Source organism: Amphiprion ocellaris, chromosome 5, assembly GCF_022539595.1.
Source record: "Amphiprion ocellaris isolate individual 3 ecotype Okinawa chromosome 5, ASM2253959v1, whole genome shotgun sequence".
NCBI lineage: Eukaryota > Metazoa > Chordata > Actinopteri > Pomacentridae > Amphiprion > Amphiprion ocellaris.
In genome coordinates, this window is record NC_072770.1 from 8,188,539 (window position 1) to 8,205,764 (window position 17,226).

General features: G+C 43.1%; 1 protein-coding gene across 1 annotated transcript in view; it reads left to right on the forward strand.

Annotated features, from left to right (window-relative positions):
• Window positions 1-17,226, forward strand: part of LOC111582809 (uncharacterized) — a 51,240-nt gene that overhangs the window by 23,961 nt on the left and 10,053 nt on the right. The window contains exons 6-15 of the mRNA XM_055010616.1: window positions 1,266-1,394; window positions 1,485-1,664; window positions 6,848-6,922; window positions 7,030-7,101; window positions 11,042-11,125; window positions 11,206-11,295; window positions 11,380-11,478; window positions 11,558-11,644; window positions 12,830-12,889; window positions 13,131-13,264. Of these exons, the coding sequence (XP_054866591.1) occupies window positions 1,266-1,394; window positions 1,485-1,664; window positions 6,848-6,922; window positions 7,030-7,101; window positions 11,042-11,125; window positions 11,206-11,295; window positions 11,380-11,478; window positions 11,558-11,644; window positions 12,830-12,889; window positions 13,131-13,264 (1,010 nt within the window). The remainder of the gene's footprint in view (window positions 1-1,265; window positions 1,395-1,484; window positions 1,665-6,847; window positions 6,923-7,029; window positions 7,102-11,041; window positions 11,126-11,205; window positions 11,296-11,379; window positions 11,479-11,557; window positions 11,645-12,829; window positions 12,890-13,130; window positions 13,265-17,226) is intronic.

Genomic DNA, 17,226 nt, shown 5'->3' on the forward strand with positions numbered 1-17,226 from the left:
ACAGCGCCGCCAAACGACTGGGGGGAGATATAACATTAATTGGAGTAGGTTCAACTGCGAAAACACTGGTGTGAATGCGAACCGAACCAGTTGAAAATAGCAACATTGTAACAACTTTTGGGTCCAAACGAACCACTCTAGCGGACTAACAGGTGTGAAAGCACCCTAAGACTAAATCTGTTTTTTGTTTCTGTATTTTGTGACCAACTTCAAGCATCAATATTATGGGATGTATCATAGTTTGAACAGTGAAACTGCAGCAGACATTAAACTGCTGCAGTTTTACTGTTTGAACTATGATACATCCCATAATATCCATGCTCAATGTTGGTTTTAAAATTGATTGGGTAATTTTTGAGTCATTCTGAACTATTTTCCATCAATTGTGGTCTCCTTTAGGACGGATTTAGAATGATTTTGGACAGTTCTATGTTAATCTAGTCAATTTTTGAGTCAATTTCACATTTTTTGTTAAATTTCGAAAAGATTTTAGGTATTTTGGATGATTTAATAGAAGTTTTGGCATTTTTGTCTCATTGTGGGAAGCTTTTGATAACATTTGGAAAACTTGGAGATATTTTGGGAAATTTTTTGGCTCATTGTGGACGAACACAACAGAAACGCATCCAGGATATCAATGATTGTTTCTAGGAGTCATAGACATTAAACTGCTGAAACTATGATACATCCCATAGTACTGATCCTCAATGTTGGTATTAGAAACAAAAAAACAGATTTAGTCTTTAGATTGTGACACCTGGATGGATGTAAAACTGATCTGGTTGCAGTTTTTCACAGAACTCAAATGTAATGTGTTTATCTGCTGAACTGATGAAGTTCTAAGGCTCAGAAATGATGGAAAAAATAATAAAAAGTGAGAAATTTGGACCCACCTCTGTGTACTTTAAGGGCCTGTAACTCTAAAAATATTCATAGTATGAAGGTAAAACTTTGCATGGCTTCATTAAATATAATAAAGTTATTGCAGTTTTTTTTTTTAAATCACCAGATTCTGAGCAAATCAGTGGAAACCTTTTTCATGTTTGATACTTTTTTCATGGAATGATGCAGCTGTTACAGAGAAAGATGTTGGTGGGCCTGTTTTCACACTGTTGCTTTGTTTTCACATTTCAAACATTATTATAAAAATACAGATTTCATCCACATTAGAGAATCCGATTGTTTTTTGTCGCAAAGATCAGGTGTTTATTCTGTAAACTGCTCTGTGATGTTGTGCTGATCTTCTCATCTCTTTTCCCCCTCAGATGGCCGACTGTGTCTCTAAAGTGGAGCTAACCGTCTCCTGTACAAACCTGCTGGACAAAGATGTCGGCTCCAAGTCTGATCCTCTGTGCGTGCTGCTGCAGAAAACAGGAGGAGACAAGTGGACCGAGGTAACACGCAGCGCTGCAGGACACGCGTGTTCATGTCAGATTTAATTTAAAGTGAGCTGATAAAAACCGACCCTCTCCTCTGTCTGTCAGCTCGGTCGCACCGAGCGTCTGAAGAACACCTCCAGCCCGGCCTTCAGTCAGCGCCTCAGAGTGGATTATCACTTCGAGACGGTTCAGAACCTGAAGCTGGGAGTCTACGACATCGACAACTCCACCTCTGACCTCAGCGATGACGACTACCTGGGAGGGGTGGAGATCACGCTGGGACAGGTAGGACCACGTCCATTAAGCCTCTGCACCTGGATGGCATGATATCTTTTAAAAACACAACAACTAGAGCATTTATCAGCCAGAACTGTAAAAACAGATGTGGATTTTCAGCTTTCCCACAGTCCTTGAACTACTCATCTGTGACCAAGTGTCTGATCAGGAAGCTTTATCAAAATCGCTTTATTCGGGATGTCTAGATTTAAAAATTCACCATTTGCTTTAACTAGATTCTGTAAAAAATTAAAAATTCTTTGCATCAAGGAGACTATGAGTGACTCAGCTGTGACCAACAGTGACGTGACAAAAATTTAAGGAGTTTTCTGTGAACTTTCCGACAGTCCTTGAACTGCTCATCTGTGATCTGCTGTCTGATCAGGAGCTTTATAAAAATTGCTTTATTCTACATGTCTAAATATAAAAATTCACCAAACATATACCGTTTGCTTTAACTAGATTCTGTTAAAAATGAAAAATTCTGTGCTCTTCTATGCAACCAGCAAACTATTAATGACTCAGATGTGACCAACATTCACGTGACAAAAATTTAAGGAGTTTTCAGCTGAACTGTTAATTACACAGCAGAGAGGAGACATCTATTTAAACTAATTAAAATGTAAATTGTTAAATATCTATAGTTCATAGAGTCGCAATTTTTGTTATTATTGGTCACACCTGTGGACACTTGGAAAAAAAATGTTGGACATGATTTATGTTTTTTTTTTTGTTTAATAATAATCAAAGAAATTGAACTTTGTGCTGCCTCCATGGAGGTGCAAGTCTTGATATTTATCGATTAGATGCCCACTGTTGAATTATTTAATGACTATTTAGGGAATGGATTTATCACTTTGAGTATTTTATTTACAAAAAAGTCCAAATTCTGCAATTGCAGCTTCTTTAATGTGAATATTTTCTGGTTTCTTTCTTCTGTTGTGGCAATAAACAGAATATATTTGACAAAACAAGACACTAATCAACTTTTTTTTTAGCATATTCTTACATTTTAGAGACCATGCAGCAAATTGAATGATCCAGAGTCCAACAATGACAGTAATGGTTAGTTTATTGATATATTAAAGCTAGAAAGATTTCAGAAGATCACACTAAACTTGACTGTAAAATTGGTCATTTTTAATCAGTAAAGTATTTTGTCTATAGAGGGTCAGAAAATGGTAAAAAATACAAAGTTTTGCTTCCGGGTATTCAGTTTACTGTCACATATAACCAAAAAAAACCCCAACAAACTCTCTCATCTGAGAAGCTGAAATCAGAGAATTTTTGCAGTTTTGTTTAAAAAATGACTGAAATTGATGATGAACATTAAAAATAGTTACCGGTTAATTTTCTGTCAACTGACTAATTCACTAATCGTGTCAGTTTAGGAATATTTAGGACTGTTTTTCAACTTCCCTGTGTGTCGTTGGGTTAGGGTGGAGTGTTGACTCACTTTGGAAGCCACATGGAGTCATGATTCTGAATGAATAATTTAAAAATGAAAGTCACAATAGAGGATGGTGGTTTCACAAAGTGGAAAGTGAGTCAGACTGATTCTGCAGTTTGAGGTGGAGAGTAAAGCTGATTTATTTGGTTATTCCATTAATAATCAACCGATAACCAACTTTTGAGCATCATGTCATGGTAATAGAAGACTACTACAAATTTATAATAATATGATTATATTAGGAAAAGATTTTGACATTGAATGAATCCTGTTTATTAGATGATCCTGGTATACACACGTGGACAAAATTGTTGGTACCCCTCGGTTAATGAAAGAAAAACCCACAATGGTCACAGAAATAATCTGACAAAAGTAATAATAAATAAAAATTCTATGAAAATTAACCAATGAAAATCAGACAATGCTTTTGAACCGTGGTTCAACAGAATTATTTTTAAAAATAAACTCATGAAACAGACCTGGACAAAAATGATGGTACCCCTAGAAAAGACTGAAAATAATGTGACCATAGGGACATGTTCAATCAAGGTGTTTCCTCTAATTAGCATCACAGGTGTCTACAAACTTGTAATCAGTCAGTCGGCCTATTTATAGGGTTACAGTAGTCACTGTGCTGTTTGATGACATGGTGTGTACCACACTAAACATGGACCAGAGGAAGCCAAGGAGAGCGTTGTCTCCAGAGATTAGAAAGAAAATGATAGACAAGCATGTTAAAGGTAAAGGCTATAAGACCGTCTCCAAGCAGCTTGACGTTCCTGTGACTACAGTTGCACATATTCAGAAATTTAAGATCCATGGGACTGTAGCCAACCTCCCTGGACTAGGCCGCAGGAGGAAAATTGATGACAAATGGAAGAGATGGATAATACGAATGGTAACAAAAGAGCCCAGAACAACCTCTAAAGACATTAAAGGTGAACTCCAAGGTCAAGGCACATCAGTGTCAGATCACACCATCCGTCGTTGTTTGAGCCAAAGTGGACGGGCCAAAGTCGTCTCCACCTGCTGAGGAGACTGAGGTCCTTTGGAGTGTGCAGGACTCTGCTCAGGACATTTTATGACTCTGTGGTAGCGTCTGCTATTTTCTATGCAGTGGTCTGCTGGGGAGCAGGGAGCACTGAAAGGGACAGAAAGAGACTAAACAGACTGGTCAGGAGGGCTGGTTCTGTCCTGGACTGTTCCCTGGACTCCATAGAGGAGGTGGGTGAGAGGAGGATGTTGGCAAAGCTCACATCCATCATGGACAATCCCTCTCACCCACTGCATGACACTGTGGGGTCTTTAAGCAGCTCCTTCAGCAGCAGACTGAGACATCCACCCTGCAAGAAAGAGCGCTATCGCAGGTCCTTCATTCCATCTGCTATAAGACTTTACAACATCAGCATCACTGGCTGATGTTAACATTAACTGGACTATATCATTACCACCCCAAACCATAAAATTTGCACTGACATTCTTGCACTGCACATCTTTGCACTTTTAAACTTTATTTTTACTGTTAAGCCACTTTATCCTCATCTCTCACCCTTGTATATATTGTAAATATTATTACTATTGTTCTATTATTATTTTATTCTTATCACTACGTCTACTGTTACATAAGCTGCTGTAACAATGTAAATTTCCCCTGGAGTGGGGAGAAATAAAGAACTTTATCTTTATCTTATCTTATCTTATCTTCATGGGAAGCGACCAAGGAGGACACCATTGTTGAAAACAAATCATAAAAAAAACAGAATGGAATTTGCCAAACTGCATGTTGACAAGCCACAAACCTTCTGGGAGAATGTCCTATGGACAGACAAGACAAAACTGGAACTTTTTGGCACATCAGCTCTATGTTCACAGACACAAAAATGAAGCATATCAAGAAAAGAACACTGTCCCTACTGTGAAACATGGAGGAAGCTCTGTTATGTTCTGGGGCTGCTTTGCTGCATCTAGCACAGGGTGTCTTGAATCTGTGCAGGTACAATGAAATCTCATGACTATCAAGGTATTCTAGAGAGAAATGTGCTGCCCAGTGTCAGAAAGCTTGGTCTCAGTTGCAGGTCATGGGTCTTGCAACAGGATAATGACCCAAAACACACAGCTAAAAACAGCCAAGAATGGCTAAGAGGAAAACATTGGACTATTCTGAAGTGTCCTTCTATGAGCCCTGATCTAAATCCTATTGAACATCTGTGGAAGGAGCTGAAACATGGCGTCTGGAGAAGGAACCCTTCAAACCTGAGACAACTGGAGCAGTCTGCTCATGAGGAGTGGACCAGAATACCTGCTGAGAGGTGCAGAAGTCTCACTGACAGTTATAGAAATAGTTTGATTGCAGTGATTGCCTCAAAAGGTTCTGCAACAAAATATTAAGTTAAGGGTACCATCATTTTTATCCAGGCCTGTTTCATGAGTTTATTTTTTAAAATAATTCTGTTGAACCACGGTTCAAAAGCAATATCTGATTTCTGTTGGTTAATTTTCATAGAATTTTTATTTATTACTTTTGTCAGATTCAAATTATTATTACCAACAATTTTGTCCACGTGTGAAAGTGTCTGTAAAAATGATCCTTTCATTGTCTCTATTTTGTCCTGATCAACCACGTGCTGATATGAGCCTTGTAAAATTACCCAGAATGAGCTTTTTAAAAATTTTCTCTGTTGAATTATCAGAAAACAGAAACACATCCGGGATACCAATGATTGTTTGTAGGACTCGTAGACATTAAACTGCTGCAGTTTTACTGTTGTAACTAGGATACATCCCATAATACTGATACCCAAAGTTGGTTATAAAATTGACTGGGTCATTTTAGAGTCTTTCTGCATTTTTTGTTTTGTTTTTAATAATTCTGAACAATTTTCCATCGATTGTGGTCTCTTTTTGGTAATTTTGCTTCATTTTTAACTTCTTTAGAACAGATTTAGAATCATTCACGACAGTTTTATGTCATTTTAGTCAATTTTTGAATCAATTTTAACTATTTTTGACTCAATTTTGATATTTTTTGTTACATTTCCAAAAAACATTGTCAGTATTTTGGACAATTTAATAATCATTTTTAGCTTTTTTTTTTTTTTTTTTTTTTTTTTTTTTTTTTTTTTTAACCACTGTGGGAAACTTTGGAGATAATGTGGAAAGGTGGAGGTATTTTGATAAATTTTTGACTCATTGTGGACAAACACAACAGAAACACATCCAAGATAGCAGTGATTGTTTCTAGGACTCATAGACATAAAACTGCTGCAGTTTTACTGTTCAAGTGATGATACATCCCATAATACTGATGCTCAATGTTGGTATTAGAAACAAAACACAGATTTAGTGTTTAGACTGTGACACCTGGATGGATGTAAAACTGATCTGGTTGCAGTTTTTAACAGAACTCAAATGCCATGTGTCGATCTGCTGGACCGATGAAGTTCTGAGGCTCAGAAATGATGAAAAAATAAAAAGTGTAAAATCTGGACCCACCTCTATGTATTTTGAGGGCCTTTGACTCTGAAAATGTTTATAGTATGAAGTTAAAACTTTGCATGACTTCATTAAATATACAAAAGTTATTGTAAATAAAAGAAATCGGCTGGTTTGTTTGATGCAGAAATGACGCTCAGGTTTCCTAAGTATTTTAAAACTCACACCGCCCTCTGCTGGACAAACTGAGTCTTACACTGATGCATGATGGGAGTCTGTTGAGCTAGAGATGTTTCCGTCTCTGTTTCAGATCGTTTCCAGTAAATCTGTGACCAGACCCCTGCAGCTGAAGAAAGGCAAACCAGCAGGGAAAGGAGCCATCACCGTACGTACACAGCCAAACATTTAAAATGAAACTTAAATCCACAGATTAGACTATACAGCTAAAGGTAAGTTTTGTGCATGAAGACTGAAGCCATGTTGTGTCTGCAGATCACAGCAGAAGAGATTAAGGACAACAGAGCCATTGTGTTGGAGCTGGAGGCCAAAAACCTCGACAAGAAGGTAATTCTGCTTCTAGTTTCTACTTTTCTACATCCTCACTTCACTCTTCTTCTTTCTCATCTCCTTCTCCACCTCCTGAGGTCTGTGTTGCAGCAGCTTTTCATAAATTCAGAATTTGGGTCTTTTCTAAGCTGATTTAGTAAATCAGGCTGTAGTGTTTTATTGTCTTTGAATTCAAACTGTAAACTAATTCAGCTTCTTCTCTAAGTCAGTAGCTTCAGATGCAGCTTTAGCCTCTGAACTTGAAGCACTTTTTGTTTTTTTCCTCTGCCCTTTTTACATTTTTTTTCACTGCTGGCTCATTTTTCATTGCATTATAAAGTCCTGCGCCTCTGTGGAAACAGAACAAACATGAAGAAAGAGAAATAACTCAGAAATGTCTTCTGTGCAGCAGTTACAATGACTAAAATCTGAAAAAAAATAAGTAAAAGCTGATTGATTTTATTTATTTTACATCTTGGCAAAAAAAACGCCCCTTTTTTTGTCATGTGACTGTTGGTTGCATTTGAGTCATCCGTGGCTTCACAATTTTTTAGTTTTTTACAAAATCTTTCTAGAACAAAGGCTTTATATTTGGCAATAAATAAATGAGACAAGGAATTTCAAAACCATAACTTTAAGTTGAGATGTGATCCCAAAATCACCACAAACAGATGCAAAAATTCCATTAAAAGATTCAAAATTACTACAAGAAGACACAAAATCACCACAAAAATGTGTGAAATTCCCCAAAGAAAGACAGAAAATAAAAAGATGCAAAAGTCACTACAAAAACATGCAAAAATACCATAAAAGGTGCAAAATCACCACTTTTCCAACAGAATAGCGTGTGACTTGTTCAATAACCATCAAAAAGTTGACTTTTTTTTCTGTTTTTACACTTTCTGGATCTGATAAACTGTAAATTTCGCTTTATTTGCATTTAACATTCATTTGAAGCAAAACACAAGGTATCAGTGCAGTGAACTTCTTTGCTCCCTTTGTCTCCACCTGGTATCGCAATTAAACTATTACAGAACACACTTGTCATTCAATTCAATTCAATTTTATTTATATAGCGCCAATTACAGTCAAATTGTCTCAAGACACTTTACAGAATCCATATGCCTGACCCCCAGTGCAAGCCCAAAGGTGACAGTGGCAAGGAAACATAAAACACACAATCTGATACATGCATGATAAGACAGATGATACATGCAAAGTACAAGTGACATGGAAACTAATTATAGTTTACTGCTATGGTGTACGGCTCTGGCATTAAATATACACTATATTGCCAAAAGTATTCGCTCACCTGCCTTGACTCGCATATGAAAGTAAGTGACATCCTATTCCTAATCCATAGGGTTCAATATGACGTCTGTCCACCCTTTTCAACTATAACAGCTTCAACTCTTCTGGGAAGGCTGTCCACAAGGTGTAGGAGTGTGTTTATGGGAACTTTTGACCATTCTTCCAGAAGCGTATTTGTGAGGTCACACACTGATGTTGGACCAGAAGGCCTGGCTCTCAGTCTCCGCTCCAGTTCATCCCAAAGGTGTTCTATCGGGTTGAAGTCAGGACTCTGTGCAGGCCAGTCAAGTTCATCCACACCAGACTCTGTCATCCATGTCTTTATGGACCTTGCTTTGTGCACTGGTGCACAGTCATGTTGGAAGAGGAAGGGGCCAGCTCCAAACTGTTCCCACAAAGTTGGGAGCATGAAATTGTCCAAAATGTCTTGGTATGCTGAAGCATTCAGAGTTCCTTTCACTGGAACTAAGGAGCCAAGCCCAGCTCCTGAAAAACAACCCCACACCATAATCCCCCCTCCACCAAACTTTACACTTGGCACAATGCAGTCCCACAAGTATCATTCTCCTGGCAACTGCCAAACCCAGACTCATCCATCAGCTTGCCAGATGGAGAAGCGCGATTCGTCACTCCAGAGAACACGTCTCCACTGCTGTAGAGTCCAGTGGCGGCGTGTTTTACACCACTGCATCCGACGCATTGCATTGCACTTTGTGACGTATGGCTTGGATGCAGCTGCTCGGCCATGGAAACCCATTCCATGAAGCTCTCTGCTGAAGCACTGTTCTTGAGCTAATCTGAAGGCCACATGAAGTTTGAAGGTCTGTAGCGATTGACTCTGCAGAAAGTTGGCCACCTCTTGGCACTATACGCTTCAGCATCCGCTGACCCCGCTCCGTCAGTTTATGTGGCCTACCACTTGGTGGCTGAGTTGCTGTTGTTCCCACACACTTCCACTTTCTTATAATACAGCTGACAGTTGACTGTGGAATTTTTAGGAGTGAGGAAATGTCGTGACCGGATTTGTTGCACAGGTGGCATCCTATCACAGTTCCACGCTGGAATTCACTGAGCTCCTGAGAGCGACCCATTCTTTCACAAATGTTTGTAAAAGCAGTCTGCATGCCTAGGTGCTTGATTTTATACACCTGTGGCCATGGAAGTGATGGAACACCTGATTCTGATTATTTGGATGGGTGAGTGAATACTTTTGGCAATATAGTGTACTTATAGAATGTATGATAGTGATATGTACTATAGCTGGTGGTAAAATTCAAAAATATGCAGATGAGCATATCAAGTATAGTGAGGGTGATGCAGAGTAGATTGGTGGGAATGGGCAGCTGGAAGCAGTGGGCTGGAGGAAGGTCAGCAGCAGCATCCCACAGATGGAGATTGGGCCAGTTGGTGGGAGAACAACCACAGATCTGAAGCATCCAGCTCTGGGACCAGGGACACTCGGAGAGACGACACAGGGAGAAGCAGAGTGAATGTAATGCAATATTGGTATATATAATAAATATAAAGGTAGATAGAGAAGGGCTCAGTGTATCCAGAGAGGTCCCCCAGCAGCCTAGGCCTACAGCAGCATAACTAGGGGCAGAACTACGGGACAAAGGGGAAGTCAGTTGTGCAAATGAAGACTCCAGCTGACCCCCTCAGGATCCCCCAGTCAGCCCTAACTGTAAGATTTGTCAAAAAGGAAGGTTTTAAGCCTGGTCTTAAAAATAGAGAGGGTATCCGCCTCCCGAACCCAACCTGGTTCCATAGGAGAGGCGCCTGATAACTGAAGGCTCTGCCTCCCATTCTACTTTTAGAGATTCCAGGAACAACAAGTAAGCCTGCAGTCTGAGAGCGACGAGTTCTGCTAGGATAATATGGCAGATCTATCAGGTCTTTAAGATATGATGGAGATTGGTTGTTAAGAGCTTTATATGTCAAAATAATGATTTTGAGTTCTATTCTAGATTTAACAGGAAGCCAATGAAGAGAAACCAATCTAGGAGAAACATGATCTCTCTTGCTAACTCCCGTCAGTACTCTGGCTGCAGCATTTTGGATCAGTTGTAGATGTTTCAGAGAGCTATTGGGACAACCTGATAATAAGGAATTACAGTAGTCAAGCCTAGAAGTAACAAATGCATGGGCTAGTTTTTCTGCAACACTCTGAGACAGGATGTTCCTGATTTTCACAATATTTCTCAGGTGGAAAAGGAAGTCCTACAGATTTGTTTTAAATTCCGATGTTGACAAATTAAATATACACAGAGCAGTGCCTAAAGAGTATGTGCAGAAAACTGTGTCATATTCATGGTGCAAAAGGTGAAAGTGTGCAAAAATGTCAAGCAGAGCAAAGATTTCTGTGATGAAATTTGGGATTCAGGGGGTTATTTTAAACTTTTCAGCCGTCTGCTTCACTGATGAGCTGCTCTTGTCCAGGAAATGTTCCCTCTGTTCACAGTTTGTTTCTATTTAAATCAAACAAACCTGAGCATTCGTGTTCTCCAACCTGCTCCAATTACAAACCTGTTAGCTCTTCACACAGTTTAACTCTGTGGGGTTTATCAAGAGGAAACTAGCTGAAGAATTTATCTTTCTGTTACTCTGACAGTGGATGAAGGAAACGTGTTGTTTTGTGTATTTTCAGGATACATTTGGGAAGTCTGATCCGTTCCTGGAGTTTTTCAAACAAGGAGACGATGGAAAGTGGCAGCTGGTCCACAGAACTGAGGTAAACATTCAGAATTCAAACAAGAACACAGTCAGGATGAAATCACTGTAGTTAAAGATGATGCTTGTTTCTGTTTCCAGGTGGTGAAGAACAACCTGAATCCCTCCTGGAAGAAGTTCACCGTTCCTCTGCAGACGTTCTGCAGCAGCGACCTGGAAAGAACTCTGAAGGTTCCACCAATCAGAATCTACCTTCACTGATAAGCACCAGTCAGACCTGTCACATTAACCCTCCTCTTCCTCCTCGTCCTCCAGGTGGATTGTTCTGATCATGACAGCGATGGATCGCACGACCTGATCGGTTCATTCACCACTAAAGTCTCTGAGCTGCAGAAAGTTGGACAGGGTTCTCCAGTGAGTTCTGCTGAGGACAAACATGCATCGTATTTCTGTTTGTTGGCTCTGAAGTCGCTGACGTGTTTCTGTCCTCCAGGTGGAATTCGACTGCATTCATCCTGAGAAACAGAAGAAGAAGAAGAGCTACAAGAACTCTGGAGTTGTCTGTGTGAAGAATTGCAAGGTAGAGACTACATTACCCAGAGTTCCCCTGTGGGAGCAGCTGGGGATAAAAGGCAAAACAGAAAAATGCCTCATTATTGTGCATTTTTAAAATTTCATTGGTGACACGGTGGCGGTATAATATAATGTAGTATCATGTAATAAAGGTCCAGAATTAGGCACAAATAGTCAGCAGTACAGAATACGGATCCATCAATTATCATGTCTGATGTTCACCATTTTTCCAGTTATCTGCATCGTTATTTTTAACCTACACTACCGTTCAAAACTTTTGGGATCACCCAGGCAATTCCATTTTTTCCATGAGAACTCACACTTTTGTTCATATGCTAACATAATTGCAAAAGGGTTTTCTAATCATCAATTAGCCTTTCAACACTATTAGCTAAAACAATGTAGCATTGGAACACAGGAGTGATGGTTGCTGGAAATGTTCCTCTGTACCTCTATGTAGATATTCTATTAAAAATTAGCCGTTTCCAGCTAGAATAGTCATTTACCACATTAACAATGTCTAGACTGTATTTCCGATTAATTTAATGTTATCTTCATTGAAAAAATAAGATTTTCTTTCAAAAATAAGGACATTTCTTTTTTTAAAGTCATTTTTTTGGCCTTTTGCTGGCTTTATTTGATGGGCACAGTCAAAAGGCATAGAGGAAAGCAGGAAGAAGAATGGGGGGAAAACCTGTAGTAAAGGGCTGTGAACTGGAATCTAACCCAGGCCGCTGCATACATGGGTCGCTCAGTCAACCAGTTGAGCTATCTTGGCACCCAAAATAAGGACATTTCTAAGTGACACTAAACTTTTGAGTGATAGTGTATTATCGTACAGATAGTTGAGGTTTGTTACTTTGGTGCTGATGCAGCTGCCTCTCTCTGTAGTCCTTCTGTGGTCTTGGCAATGTCCCGCCCACAGCTCTTTCTGATTGGTTGCGTGTCACTAATAACAGCCAATCAGCAAACACTGAAAGCCGAAAGACATGGACAGAGGAACACATTAACAGACTGTAACAGCTTTAGTGAATTAGTGGAGCTGTGTTTGGAAGGCAATGTTGCCTTACACCTGGATCTTTTTCTGCTGACGGTGCTAGAGAATTTGGCTTTTGTGTGTCGCTACATCCTAACAATCTATTTTCTCTGTCTCGTGTATGAAGACTAATTGATTCTTGATGTTTGTTTGCAGCTGGTGGCTCAGTACACCTTCCTGGACTACGTGATGGGCGGCTGTCAGATCAACTTCACCGTATGTCAACATCAAACACACACATTCTAAATAGTTTACTTTTCCAAATTATTCACATTCAGTGCTACAGGAAACACATATTTACAGACACTTAATGTTGGTCGACCTCTGTATCTTTAGGATGCCTTTTAATTTTACCTTTCTAGTTATCTGACCAGTTAAACGACACAGTTTACATGCATGTAGATGAATGTATTTGCTGATTAATGAGTGTCTGTTTTATGTTGTATGAACATTGCAGGTTGGGATCGACTTCACCGGCTCTAACGGTGATCCTCGCTCACCCAACTCTCTGCACTACATGAGTCCAGACGGGCTGAACCAGTACCTGTCTGCTCTGTGGTCTGTGGGTCAAGTGGTTCAGGACTACGACACGTTAGTGCACACCCAAACACAAACTACACAACCTGAACCTCTGACACCCTTCACACCAATTTCTAAGCCCAACAAACATGCAGTTTGTGTGAAATATCACCTAAATGTCAACTAATGTAAAATTGTAACACCTGACAGTAATTAAACTACTTCTAAGTAAAACAGTAGAGTATTTGCTGTCATGTCAAGTTACAAACTAACAGTTTAGATTTAGTTTGTAAGACTCCATTCTTTGCTTACGGTGGTTGGACAATGTGATGATCCCTGTTTTTTTCTCCAGTAGAAAATTCATCTTTTCATTTCCCGACAAAATGCTGTACTCCAATTTGTCAAAATCTGACCTGTCAGCATCTGAGGCCTGGATACAAGTTATAAAGTGGCCTCTTGGTGCTAACTCATGTGTGTTGGGCGGTGGCCAGGGGCGGGGAGCCTGGCGTACCGACCCCCGGCTACACAAGCTGGCTCTAGGGACGTGGAACGTCACCTCTCTGGCGGGGAAGGAGCCTGAGCTGGTGTGCGAGGCTGAGAAGTTCCGACTTGATATAGTCGGCCTCACCTCGACACACAGCAGGGGCTCTGGAACCAGCCCTCTCGAGAGGGGTTGGACTCTCCTCCACTCTGGAGTTTCCAATGGTGAGAGGCGCCGAGCAGGGGTGTCAATACTCATTGCGCCTCGGCTCGGTGACTGTGTGTTGAAGTTTACCCCGGTGGACGAGAGGGTGGCCTCCCTTCGCCTTCGGGTGGGGGGACGGTTCCTTACTGTTGTTTGCGCCTACGGGCCGAACAGCAGTTCGGAGTATCCGCCCTTTCTGGAATCCTTGGAGGGGGTGCTGGAGAGCGCCCCTTCTGGGGATTCCATAGTTCTGCTGGGGGACTTCAACGCTCACGTTGGCAATGACAGTGAGACCTGGAGAGGCGTGATTGGGAGGAACGGCCCCCCCGATCTGAGCCCGAGCGGTGTTCTGTTATTGGACTTCTGTGCTCGTCACAGATTGTCCATAACGAACACCATGTTCAGGCATAAGGGTGTCCATATGTGCACTTGGCACCAGGACACCCTAGGCCGCAGTTCGATGATCGACTTTGTTGTCGTATCGTCGGACTTGCGGCCGCATGTCCTGGACACTCGGGTGAAGAGAGGGGCGGAGCTGTCAACCGATCACCACCTGGTGGTGAGTTGTCTCCGATGGTGGGGGAGGATGCCAGTCAGACCTGGCAGACCCAAACGGATCGTGAGGGTGTGCTGGGAACGTCTGGCGGAGTCCCCTGTCAGAAGGAGTTTCAACTCCCACCTCCGGTCAAACTTCAACCATGTCCCGAGGGAGGTGGGGGACATCGAGTCCGAGTGGACCATGTTCCGTGCCTCCATTGCTGAGGCGGCCGATCGTTGCTGTGGCCGTAAGGTGGTCGGTGCCTGTCGCGGCGGCAATCCCCGAACCCGTTGGTGGACACCGGCGGTAAGGGATGCCGTCAAGCTGAAGAAGGAGTCCTACCGGGCCTTTTTGGCCTGTGGGACTCCGGAGGCAGCTGACAGGTATCGGCTGGCCAAGCGGGCTGCAGCTGCGGCTGTCGCCGAGGCAAAAACTCAGGTATGGGAGGAGTTTGGCGAGGCCATGGAAAACGACTTCCGGACGGCTTCGAAGAGATTCTGGTCCACCATCCGGCGTCTCAGGGGGGGGAAAGCGGTGCACTGTCAACACTGTGTATAGTGGGGATGGTGCACTGCTGACCTCAACTCGGGACGTTGTGAATCGGTGGGGGGAGTACTTCGAAGACCTCCTCAATCCCACTGACACGCCTTCTGATTCAGAAGCGGGGCCTGGGGTCTCGGGGGTGGATTCTCCCATCTCTGGGGTCGAAGTCGCCGAGGTAGTTAAAAAGCTCCTTGGTGGCAGGGCCCCGGGGGTGGATGAGATCCGCCCGGAGTTCCTCAAGGCCCTGGATGTTGTGGGGCTGTCCTGGTTGACACGCCTCTGCAACATCGCGTGGACATCGGGGGCAGTGCCTCTGGATTGGCAGACTGGGGTGGTGGTCCCTCTTTTCAAAAAGGGGGACCGGAGGGTGTGTTCCAACTATAGGGGGATCACACTCCTCAGCCTCCCCGGGAAGGTCTATTCAGGGGTACTGGAGAGGAGGGTCCGCCAGATAGTCGAACCTCGGATTCAGGAGGAGCAATGTGGTTTTCGTCCCGGCCGTGGAACTGTGGACCAGCTCTACACCCTCAGCAGGGTCATTGAGGGTGCATGGGAGTTTGCCCAACCAGTCCACATGTGTTTTGTGGATCTGGAGAAGGCTTTCGACCGTGTCCCTCGGGGAACCCTCTGGGGAGTGCTCCGGGAGTACGGGGTAACGGACCACCTAATACAGGCTGTCCGTTCCCTGTATGACCGGTGCCAGAGCTTGGTCCGCATCTCTGGCAATAAGTCGAACTCGTTTCCAGTGAGAGTTGGACTCCGCCAGGGCTGCTCTTTGTCACCGATTCTGTTCATAATTTTTATGGACAGAATATCTAGGCGCAGCCAGGGTGTTGAGGGGGTCCGGTTTGGTGACCTCAGGATTCCGTCACTGCTTTTCGCGGATGATGTGGTCCTGTTGGCTTCATCATGCCAGGACCTCCAACTCTCACTGGATCGGTTCGCAGCCGAGTGTGAAGCGGTTGGGATGAGGATCAGCACCTCCAAATCCGAGTCCATGGTCCTCAGCCGGAAAAGGGTGGAGTGCACTCTCCGGGTCAGGGATGAGGTCCTGCCCCAAGTGGAGGAGTTTAAGTACCTCGGGGTCTTGTTCACGAGTGAGGGAAGGATGGAGCGAGAGATCGACCGGCGGATTGCTACGGCCTCTGCAGTAATGCGGGCGCTGTACAGGTCCGTCGTGGTAAAGAGGGAGCTGAGCCGAAAGGCGAAGCTCTCAATTTACCGGTCGATCTACGTTCCTACCCTCACCTATGGTCACGAGCTTTGGGTAGTGACCGAAAGAACAAGATCGCGGGTACAAGCGGCTGAAATGAGTTTCCTCCGCAGGGTGGCTGGGCTCTCCCTTAGAGATAGGGTGAGAAGCTCGGCCATCCGGGAGGATCTCAGAGTAGAGCCGCTGCTCCTCCGCGTAGAGAGGAGCCAGATGAGGTGGCTCGGGCATCTAATTAGGATGCCCCCCGGACGCCTCCCCGGTGAGGTGTTTAGGGCACGTCCCACTGGGAGGAGGCCCCGGGGAAGACCCAGGACACGCTGGAGAGACTATGTCTCCCAGCTGGCCTGGGAACGCCTTGGGGTCCCCCGGGAGGAGCTAGATGATGTGGCCGGGGAGAGGGAGGTCTGGGCTTCCCTCCTAAAGCTGCTGCCCCCGCGACCCGACCCGGACCAGCGGTAGAAGATGGATGGATGGATGGACTGGGAGTCATCTAGTCACCCAGGACTTTGGTTTATCTTCCGATGGTGCATCTATAAATATCATCTCCTCAACACCTTTAGACACTCATGCACACTCCCATCTTCGTGCTTCACTGTCAGGACTATGCATTCACTGTGGTTGAACTGGTTCAGATCAACATGCTGGACTTCATCTGATTCCAACAAATTTATCTTCATCTGATCAAAGAATGTTCTCCAACATTCATCAGGCTCCTTGTCATGTTCTTCAGCTTAACTGTGAAAGTTTGGCTCTGAGCAGCAACAAGAGTTTATTTCTTTTCTCTATCCATAGAGGTTGATGTTCTGAAGTGTCCTTCACTGTCTGAGCTTCACACAAACTCTGATTTCCATTGATAACTCCTGGACCAAGTCTGAAGCAGCTGCCGTCTGTATTTCACAGCCAGATTGTGAAAGTAGTTCAGTGTCTGTAGAGCCATTTTAGGAAGACGACCACTGCAGCCCTGATTAGTGGTACTATCAACCAATCTTTATTGGTCATTGCACACTTTCATATACAACGAAATTTCATTTGAGCTGCCCTGCCAATTAGGGCTG